Source organism: Oncorhynchus mykiss, chromosome 25 (genome assembly GCF_013265735.2).
Source record: "Oncorhynchus mykiss isolate Arlee chromosome 25, USDA_OmykA_1.1, whole genome shotgun sequence".
Taxonomy (NCBI): Eukaryota; Metazoa; Chordata; class Actinopteri; order Salmoniformes; family Salmonidae; genus Oncorhynchus; species Oncorhynchus mykiss.
In genome coordinates this window covers 16120039-16130878 of record NC_048589.1, presented here as the reverse complement: position 1 = coordinate 16130878, position 10840 = coordinate 16120039, and the positions used below count along the sequence as shown (strand labels likewise).

General features: G+C 44.3%; 1 protein-coding gene across 1 annotated transcript; it reads left to right on the top strand.

The window, feature by feature from the left end:
* The first annotated feature begins 344 nt into the window (after nucleotides 1–344).
* LOC110505429 (poly(A) binding protein, cytoplasmic 4 (inducible form)) lies at nucleotides 345–10840 on the top strand. The gene is made up of 15 exons (XM_021584633.2): nucleotides 345–963; nucleotides 4064–4257; nucleotides 4351–4466; nucleotides 5506–5645; nucleotides 5805–5899; nucleotides 6063–6200; nucleotides 6372–6467; nucleotides 6572–6841; nucleotides 7106–7196; nucleotides 9018–9137; nucleotides 9263–9396; nucleotides 9553–9643; nucleotides 9829–9959; nucleotides 10064–10168; nucleotides 10423–10840. Exons 1-14 carry the CDS (start codon nucleotides 768–770, stop codon nucleotides 10163–10165), a joined length of 1914 nt encoding a protein of 637 aa, XP_021440308.1. The 5' UTR covers nucleotides 345–767; the 3' UTR covers nucleotides 10166–10168; nucleotides 10423–10840.

The window sequence follows — 10840 nt, the reverse complement described above, 5'->3', positions numbered from 1 at the left end:
AATGAACAAGGTGGAGTAGTCAATGAACATGTTTATACATTTGTATAAATGAATAAACTCAGTTTATGTTATTGTAACTCCACTTTTTCAATTCAAATGTGTAACTTTGGCCAAAATATTCTCTCTTGTCCTTAAAACTTAGGCGTTTTGGGCCCCTTCACACTATAGCGGGCCCCTGCTATAATGACCACGTAGTCAAACCCAGATGTCGCTGTAGGGATCTGTGGTGGGTAGTTGTGACCGTTCACCCGCCGCTCTCCCTTTTACACCTCATGCACTGTTTTTTTTCTATTCCAAGTTTGACCCTGTCTATTTCCTCTGCGCACTGCACTGTCTATAAAGTGACCATGCTTTTCCCACGCAGTCTCTTTCCCCGGCCACAAAACAACCGTGAGTGTCTAACTCACCGTTCTTTAACAACTTTAAAAAACAAAAAAATATAAAAAATACAAAATAGAAAATCTTAAAAATAAATAGGCCTTCCGTAATATACAAAATAAATATACGTCGCTAAATTGTGTTAACAGGAGGCCTCGGGCTTAACCCGACGTTTAAGACAATTATATTTATCAGGAGAATACGCCGAGATTCCATTCTGTTTTAACTGTCACTTTTCCTTGTCAGCGAGTCTTGAAACTTCGATCTGAACACAAGTCGCATTCTGAGTGTTTTTACTCACAGATTCGGCCCCGGGGAACATTTCTTATCAACAATTCCCGTGATTATAGCGCGAAGGAAGAATTCATACATTTTGTGCACTCCGAGAAATGAACACAGAGACTACAGGGAGTTATCCAATGGCTTCTCTCTATGTTGGCGATCTGCACCCTGATATCACGGAGGCTATGCTGTATGAGAAATTCAGCCCAGCAGGACCGGTGTTGTCTATTCGAGTATGTCGTGATATGATCACCCGACGCTCTCTGGGTTATGCCTATGTGAATTTCTCGCAACCCACCGACGGTAAGCAATCAAGCATGCCTCCAAGATAACGGCGTAAAGAGTTGCTTGGATGTTGGATTTATTTGAGCATGTCAACAGTTCAGTGCATTCGTCCTATAGAGAATACAATGTAAAGCACATCTTGATTTTATTGAGTGTAAATCAGTTGTGATGTGATTTCCTGTTAAAGGTATCTACAGCATTCACACCTGTCTAGCACTCAGTGGTTACCTCCAGACGACATAATAGAAACATACCGATACACAGGCAATCTAAGAGGTGTAGGCTAAGCCCCAATGCTGCATGTAACAGAATGAATGAAAAACTATAGTGGGAGAGAATGTTTTCCACACAACTTGCACTGAACTATGCCTGGCACAGTGAATCAGACAACTAATACATGCACTATGGGCTTTTTACCCTTCATGGACTAACTCTGGTGAGTGGAGAAGTACAACATTTGGAATATCTCTTGACCCATATAGCAATAATGGTGGCCCACTTCAATGTGTCATCGTTTGAGGATTGACCAGGATATGCTCCAGGACTCCTGTTTTCACATGTACAAGACCCCTGCTTTGGATATGTTGTAACCAGCCTACTGTCTGTGTTGTGCCTCTAACTTTGAAACGGGTGGCTGCAGCTTTGCTCCAGAGTCCTGCTCCACAGTGCCTAACCCAAAGTGACCCATTTCTGCTCCTATTTAAAGGGCCATAAGGGAACTGTTCTGTAGTGAAATTAATTCCCAATACCTTCCCTGCTGCCTTACAGACAGAGAGCGGAAGAAACAGCCCAGCTGAACAGTAAGGCCACGTTCCCAATGATTAGAGGTTGCACGCACCAACCAATGGTTGCGTACCACTTTATTGACTGTGCAGTCGGGCACCAGAGTGCTAAAACATATGTGGTTTGCTGATACCTAAAATACCTATCCAGGCGTTGTAAGATCTGGCATGAGTCAGGTCGTGTTCTCCTGCTTAGACATTTCTAACTTGCATTTCCCTGCTTTCTGGGGATCATGTGATGTCCTCTGATCTGAGGAGAATAAGTCTGAATAGATTGCTTCTGCGAATACAATTCTGCTGAAACTTTTGATGTGGATTCAACACCCTTTTCTGGTTGGTTTTCTTGAGTAATTGTTGAAGTGTGTCATTCTCAACACCTCCATGTTCTCTCCTCTACATGTTGATCTGTGATGTTTTGCTCAGGTCGTAGTGGCTTACCATGTACGTGCTTGCAGGGTACACTGGAGGAATTTCCAACATTTTTTCCAAGCCCCTGCTCCTATTGTAAGAAGTCTGAACGTTTAACACAGACTTGCACTCTTTGAATTACCACTCGATTCAACAATCACTCATCTTTTAATTGTCCAAAGTAGTGCTTTTATGTGCAGTAGAATCATGTATTTGTTAGGAGGTGTGACCTGACACGATTGAGCTGTAGCATATGGGGTGTGTTCTACGACAGTGTGTCCGCCAACTTGTCAAGCAGTGTGGACCTATGGGGCTGTTTTCATTTCACACCTGCCACCAGATATCTGACTTAGTGTAGCTAGAGAACTCTGTGGTCACAATATAACCTGAAGGTTGTACTTTTATGACAATACACAATCAATATAACATGTCAGGAAGTAAAAGTGTAGTACAACTACCACAGATGTAGGCCTACAACTACAACCACATATTTGAGGGGAGTAGTGTTCCTTCGTGTGACTAAACTAGCTTTGGCTGACCGTCTCCACTTGGGTTTCAGCATGTCACAGCTGCATTTGTAAATAGTTACAAGACCTGGGGTTGCTCATCTGAACATTCTTGTTGAATGTGTCTCCCTCCATCAATGGAAGAGAATGAATAAACTCACTCCACACCAGCACATACCTCTCAGGACCCCTCTAAATATAGTCGCTCTCTCAGGCAGTCCAAATGTTGCCTGCCTATAACATCTAAAAAGTTTTAGTCTTCATACAAGGGTAATGTTTGACAATTAATTAGGGTGGCTATCAGCCTCGCCTAGAATAAACTATCCAGTTTTCAGTTGTATGACAAAATACATTTACAGTATAATATCTTCAAACTGACCAGTGAAGTTCACTTGTTTTGTGTGTCACGTTCACTTGACCTCTTATTTGATTTCATCATGTTTATCTCTGCTATTCATCCATTGAGCAATCTCAGCTCCACATGGTGCTCAGGGTCTTTCATCAAGCATGGTCATGGGAACCTTCGAGAACTAGACAGACAGGGTGACCGTCACACACCTTCTCTGGGCTGGTTTGTGTGAAGTACAATTGCACAGCAAACTGCTGATGCCAGCAGACGCAAGGGAGCTCCGTTTTGTTTAACAGACATTTTTAGCTCTAAAGCCCGGGTGTGTGTTGCTGTGGAGTGACAGGAACAAAGGGGAGCTCTCTGGTTGGCATGTGTACCCAGATGGACATGGGAGAGGGGGCAGGAAAATGAGAACTGGCACAACAGAAATCATGACAGGCAGATCTGGAAACGTAAATCAAAGTTACACACACTGACATAGGTAGTATGGACCATGAAAAATAATGCAATGGCTGGTGTTTATTGGAGAACCTATAAGAGAATGTAAAGTTTAAGAGCCATTTGCCTCACTGAATTATATCTGTATATGCACTATATGTCTGCCATTGTATCTATTCATTATGAGAGGGTGAATCAACTATTATGACTTGTGTCTTGTGGCACTTCTGGTCCCATTTGTTGGGGTGTTAGCGCCATGTGCTCCTGCCTAGCCAACTGCCCCCCAACAGCTGCTCAGTGTGGTGGCAGGCTGAGGTCAGACTCCATAGCCACATGGTGTAGTAGTTCGGACAATCCAGTAGTAGCATGGTTTCTTAAGTGTGCAATAAACTAGGGCCAGTAGTTTTTCCTGACCACATGACTTGACCAGGAGTAACTCCTGGTCCTATCCATCACGACACAATGTGGTAGTGTGAATGATTTGGGAGATGTACGTATGGTGCAGCATGGTGCGGTGTGCATGATTTGAAGTGAGCACTATATAGCATAAACAACATGGTGTTTGGTGGTGTACACAGTGGCTGATATGTTTTGGCTCCATGATGTAAGTTAACACTCTGACCTCGCCCCTCTAGCCGAGAGAGCCCTGGACACCATGAACTTTGATGTGGTGAAAGGGAAGCCAATCAGAATCATGTGGTCACAGAGAGACCCCTCACTCAGGAAGTCTGGGGTGGGCAACGTGTTCATCAAGAACCTGGACAAGACCATCGACAACAAGGCCCTCTATGACACCTTCTCTGCCTTTGGGAACATTCTGTCTTGCAAAGTAAGATTGCAGTGTTTCTGACCATAGACATCTGGTATGACCATAGACTTGTGTACTTTTTTTAAAAAGAGCATCAACTTGTCTCTCAAACAGGTTGTGTGTGACGAGAATGGATCCAAGGGATACGCGTTTGTGCACTTTGAAACGCAGGACGCAGCCGACCGCGCCATTGAAAAGATGAACGGCATGCTTCTGAACGACCGCAAGGTGTGAGTGTCTGATCAACGAAGAGCGGGTGGGGAGGTGTGGGGAAGGGGCTGAACTGGAGTTACATCATTGTGTAGAAAGTGGACAGTTTAGATCAATCAAGGGCAGCTAGGATATTGATGAGGATTGTACATGGTTGGAGTCTGAAGTAGGCCTATACTGTGACACGGAAAAAGGGTGAGGTTAGCAGAGGAACAGCAACCTGTAGATCAGGGATCGGCAACTGGAGGCCCGCAAATCTATCTTATTTTGTGGCCCCCGCCCCCATCAAAGTTGCCCATCCCTGCTGTAGATGCATATAACAAGCCTCTTTCTCACACTCAGTCCCCATACACCCTGTCTTTCTGTGTGATTTGCGTGAATTACACAACTAACAGTGAATGTTTTTTGCAGTGCTTACAGGGAAATGTGCCTTTAAACCTATACAACAACCCATTTCGACTCTCTGTGGTCACCTCACTCCATGTGTCAGCTGAGCATCCTTCTGTCTGTACGTTTGTCCACCCGTCCACCTGCCTGTCGTGTGTGTGTGTGTGTGTGTGTGTGTGTGTAACCACGCTTGTGTGTTTTAGTGATGGAGCGAATGCAGGAATGCAATACTGGAGCCAGATTGGGAGAGGTCTGCATAACAAGGTACAGTCTGAGTAGAAAAATATGATCTATCAACCTAGTCTGGTCCTCAGCTTTCCTTTTTATGGACCTCCGTCCCTCCATGCCTCAAGTCTTGGACCAGGAAACGTCATTGTGTCTGGTGTGTTCTGGGTGTATAGCATGAATGCTCACTTTGCCTGATTGTGGTGCCATAAACAGTGCAAGAAGAAGTGTGTTCAATGTTGTTCCTGAGAGGTCCTTGACTGACTCACTGTGCTGCTGTTCTATACAAAGTGCTTCCTTCCATTTAATAGTCTGGGACTCCTCAATGTCAGTGCTGTGAAAACCTGAATCTCAGAGGGAAAATATAAGAGATGGATCACAGTCCCTTTCTCCCTCCTGCTCAGGACCGTTTTACAAGAGTTGTCATTGCTCTCGCGTGGTGTTTAGGTTCGTTGGACGTTTCAAGTCTCGGAAGGAGAGGGAGGCAGAACTCGGGGCCAAAGCAAAGGAGTTCACCAACGTCTACATCAAGAACTTTGGAGATGACATGAACGATGACAAGCTAAAGGAAATGTTTGACCAATACGGTAAGCTGTGACTGAAACATACACAGTTTGCTTATTAGTGGAGACGTTTTTGTTTATCACATATTTGTCTTGCAATCTTTTCAAGGAAACTAGACATGCACTTGCATTTCTCAAAACGCATATAGCTGAGTCCCATTTGGTCTCGTTTCCTCCCTGCAGGTAGAATTCTCAGTGTGAAGGTTATGACCGACCCTAGTGGCAAATCTCGAGGCTTTGGCTTTGTGAGTTACGAGAAACACGAGGATGCTAACAAGGTACTATTATACCCTCATAACAACAGTCATGTCAATACAAGTCAGCAGGCTTTTGTGGTTGGTGTAAAAAGACTAAGTGAGACAATCGTACAAATAATCGCATTGCGTTAACTTATGGGTTTACGGCATATAGACTGGCTGTAACAAATAGATCTCTACTCAGGCATGTGAGGAGATGAACGGCCAAGAGTTCAATGGGAAGACTGTGTTTGTGGGACGCGCTCAGAAGAAGATTGAACGGCAAGGGGAGCTGAAGAGGAAGTTTGAGATGCTGAAACAGGAGAGGATCAGCCGTTACCAGGTCAACTAGCATGTCACTCTCCTCTGGCACCACTATGTCTAATAGAACACTGATTACAACCAAATGCCATTAATCAACCTGACATCTTGTTTCACAGTACCCGTCCATTAAGGGAACAAGCCAGGCTGAATATGTATGTTTGTGGTCATGACACTGTTTTTCTGGTTTCAGGGTGTTAACCTTTACATTAAGAACTTGGACGACACCATTGACGACGAGAAACTGCGCAAGGAATTCACCCCATTCGGGTCCATCACCAGTGCCAAAGTGAGAGAGTGCAGCAGAAGCCAAGACAGTGCACCACAATTACTATTTTCAGTTGTGTATTTGAAATGTGTTATCCAGATATAACACGGCTTCTCTTGCTGCAGGTGATGCTGGAGGAGGGGCGTTCCAAGGGCTTTGGGTTTGTCTGCTTCTCCTCTCCTGAGGAGGCCACCAAGGCTGTGACTGAGATGAACGGGCGCATTGTGGGCTCCAAGCCCCTCTACGTGGCCTTGGCTCAGCGCAAAGAAGAGCGCAAGGCCCACCTCACTAACCAGTACATGCAGCGCATCACTGGCATGAGGGCCATGCCTGCCAACGCCATCATCAACCAGTTCCAGCCCGCCAGCGGATACTTCATGCCTGCAGTGCCTCAGGTTAGTGAGGGAGGGAGAGAGGGTTAAAATGGGTTTGAGATAAAGTTATGTGGGATTTACTGGAAATGCCCTTAAAATGCCCTTCAAAAAGCCATGTCAAGGTTCTGAAAGTATGATAAATACTGCTGTGCAAATGCCAGTAAGATAATTGGCACTGTAACAAGTGAGTCAGTTGTTGTTTATAGGATGTAGAACTTTAATTTTGTGCAACATTATTGCATACATGGTTACACTTCTGTCATTAACTGTGTGTGTGTGTCCCAGGGCCAAAACAGGACCACCTACTATGCACCCAATCAGCTGACCCAGATGAGGCCCAACCCCCGCTGGCAGCAGCAGGGTGGCAGAGGCCAAGGTGAGGGTTAGAGATGACACCATACATAATAACTAAATGTATCATGAGCTATATACAGTGCCTTGCGAAAGTATTCGGCCCCCTTGAACTTTGCGACCTTTTGCCACATTTCAGGCTTCAAACATAAAGATATAAAACTATTTATTTTGTGAAGAATCAACAACAAGTGGGACACAATCATGAAGTGGAACGACATTTATTGGATATTTCAAACTTTTTAAACAAATCAAAAACTGAAAAATTGGGCGTGCAAAATGATTCAGCCCCTTTACTTTCAGTGCAGCAAACTCTCTCCAGAAGTTCAGTGAGGATCTCTGAATGATCCAATGTTGACCTAAATGACTAATGATGATAAATACAATCCACCTGTGTGTAATCAAGTCTCCGTATAAATGCACCTGCACTGTGATAGTCTCAGAGGTCCGTTAAAAGCGCAGAGAGCATCATGAAGAACAAGGAACACACCAGGCATATCCGAGATACTGTTGTGAAGAAGTTTAAAGCCGGATTTGGATACAAAAAGATTTCCCAAGCTTTAAACATCCCAAGGAGCACTGTGCAAGCGATAATATTGAAATGGAAGGAGTATCAGACCACTGCAAATCTACCAAGACCTGGCCGTCCCTCTAAACTTTCAGCTCATACAAGGAGAAGACTGATCAGAGATGCAGCCCAGATCACTCTGGATGAACTGCAGAGATCTACAGCTGAGGTGGGAGACTCTGTCCATAGGACAACAATCAGTCGTATATTGCACAAATCTGGCCTTTATGGAAGAGTGGCAAGAAGAAAGCCATTTCTTAAAGATATCCATAAAAAGTGTCGTTTAAGGTTTGCCACAAGCCACCTGGGAGATACACCAAACATGTGGAAGAAGGTGCTCTGGTCAGATGAAACCAAAATTGAACTTTTTGGCAACAATGCAAAACGTTATGTTTGGCGTAAAAGCAACACAGCTCATCACCCTGAACACACCATACCCACTGTCAAACATGGTGGTGGCAGCATCACAATCAGCAGCATCATGGTTTGGGCCTGCTTTTCTTCAGCAGGGACAGGGAAGATGGTTAAAATTGATGGGAAGATGGATGGAGCCAAATACAGGACCATTCTGGAAGAAAATCTGATGGAGTCTGCAAAAGACCTGAGACTGGGATGGAGATTTGTCTTCCAACAAGACAATGATCCAAAACATAAAGCAAAATCTACAATGGAATGGTTCAAAAATAAACATATCCAGGTGTTAATGGCCAAGTCAAAGTCCAGACCTGAATCCAATCGAGAATCTGTGGAAATAACTGAAAACTGCTGTTCACAAATGCTCTCCATCCAACCTCATTGAGCTCGAGCTGTTTTGCAAGGAGGAATGGGAAAAAATGTCAGTCTCTTGATGTGCAAAACTGATAGACATACCCCAAGCGACTTACAGCTGTAATCGCAGCAAAAGGTGGCGCTACAAAGTATTAACTTAAGGGGGCTGAATAATTTTGCACGCCCAATTTTTCAGTTTTTGATTTGTTAAAAAAGTTTGAAATATCCAATAAATGTCGTTCCACTTCATGATTGTGTCCCACTTGTTGTTGATTCTTCACAAAAAAATACAGTTTTATATCTTTATGTTTGAAGCCTGAAATGTGGCAAAAGGTCGCAAAGTTCAAGGGGGCCGAATACTTTCGCAAGGCACTGTATCTAGGCTATATATACAGGCTATATTTATTAAATTACTATATGTCCTAGTGACATTATGTTGACTTGAACTGCTTTCCAATAGTAACACTGCCACCCCCCCCCCCCCCCCCCCCCCCCCCCTCTCCTCTCTAGGTGGTTTCCAGGGGATGCCCAACTCCCTGCGCCAGCCTGGTCCACGTGCCAACCTGAGACACCTGGCTCCCAGCGCCCAGGGCCCACGAGGCATGGGGCCTGCTGGAGCTCAGAGAGTTGGTAAGGCTGGATTCCCTCAGTATATCTGATAGCCACTGATTATAATTTACATGGTGGAAATATTACCTCATCAAGCTTGATATACTGGCTCATCATACATCCTTATGTGTCATCCCTACCATTAGGAGGTGCTGGCCAGGCTATGGGTCCTCGTCCCTCCATGGGAGTCCCTGCCCCTCGTGCCATGCCACCCTACAAGTACGCCACCAGCATACGCAATACTAACCCCCAAGTGGTGCAGCCCATCGCCTTACAGCAGGTAAATCTCACCAACCTCCATCTTTAGCATAGTTAATGCTGCCTCCTTCATCCTTCATCTCTTCTGTCCCTCAAATCTCTATTTTCCCTTCCACTATTTTTCTGTTCCATCCCTCCCTTGTTTTAACCACTTTCTTCCCTGTCTTCTTCCTCTCAGGCTCAGCCAGCTGTACATGTGCAGGGTCAGGAGCCTCTCACATCCTCCATGCTGGCTTCTGCACCCCCTCAGGAGCAGAAGCAGATGCTGGGTGAGTGATGGAACAGATTGGTGGTGTGTCATATTGGTCCTTGGAAGTTCAATGCCAAATTCTAGAGTCTAGAACCTTTGGAGGGATTTTGAACATCATTGCAATAAGGTGCAATGATACAGTAACATTTGAAACCGTGAAAGCCAATCTTAACCCTCCCTGTCTCTTGTCTCTCTCTCTCTCAGGGGAGCGCCTGTTCCCCCTGATCCAGGCCATGCACCCCAGCTTGGCAGGGAAGATCACTGGGATGCTGCTTGAGATTGACAACTCTGAGCTGCTGCACATGCTGGAGTCCCACGAATCCCTGCGCTCCAAGGTACCAGGAACAGGATAATATCAGATCATAAAAATGGATCTAGGATCATATAGTGTTGGCTAAGGCTCTAATTGTTTCTCCTATTTCTCTGTGTGTTTGTGCAGGTGGAGGAGGCTGTTGCCGTTCTGCAGGCCCACCAGGCAAAGAAGGATGCCACACAAAAAGTGGGAGTCATCCCTACAACCACTGCTGCCTCTACTTCCTGATGTGTAAGACCGCTTACTAAATGTTTGTTAGATTAGTTTTGTTAATAGATGAGAAAATGTGAGCTATGATATCACCAAAGCATGAGCTTTTACCCTAGCACTGATAATGGTGTCTACTCAAACTTTTTGGCAACATACATTAATGGTGTATAGATTTGCAAATTTAATCCATTGCTTTTGATTAGTTCAATTGTAGTGGGTTCATATTTCTTATCCAATGCTTTTTGTGTCCCCCCCCCCCCCCCCCCCCCCCCCAGGACACAATCAACTGAGAAAAAGATGGGGAGAGATCACTACATTGGCTTCAAATGACTGGGTCATCTCTACAAAATCCTATGCAAAAATAAATAAAAACAAGGTTGAAAAAAATTGAAAAAAACTTTTAAAAACATACTTAAATATTTTTTTAAAGAGATTACAGTACTTAATTTGTCTAGTTAGCTCTGTAATACATTTGAATTTTACCAAAAGCAAAACTTCCAACTAAATAAGGCCCTTTATTTTGTGGCCAGGACAGACCCCTTTTCTCTGATGAAAATTTGCTTTGCTCTTATTCTCTGTTTGAAAGTTTTGTTTTATGATTTGATTTGGACAATTGGATTCCTCCGTCCCATCATGTTATCATGGGTGGTGTGTTATATGGTATTCTCAATAAAGGGATGAATATCAACATTA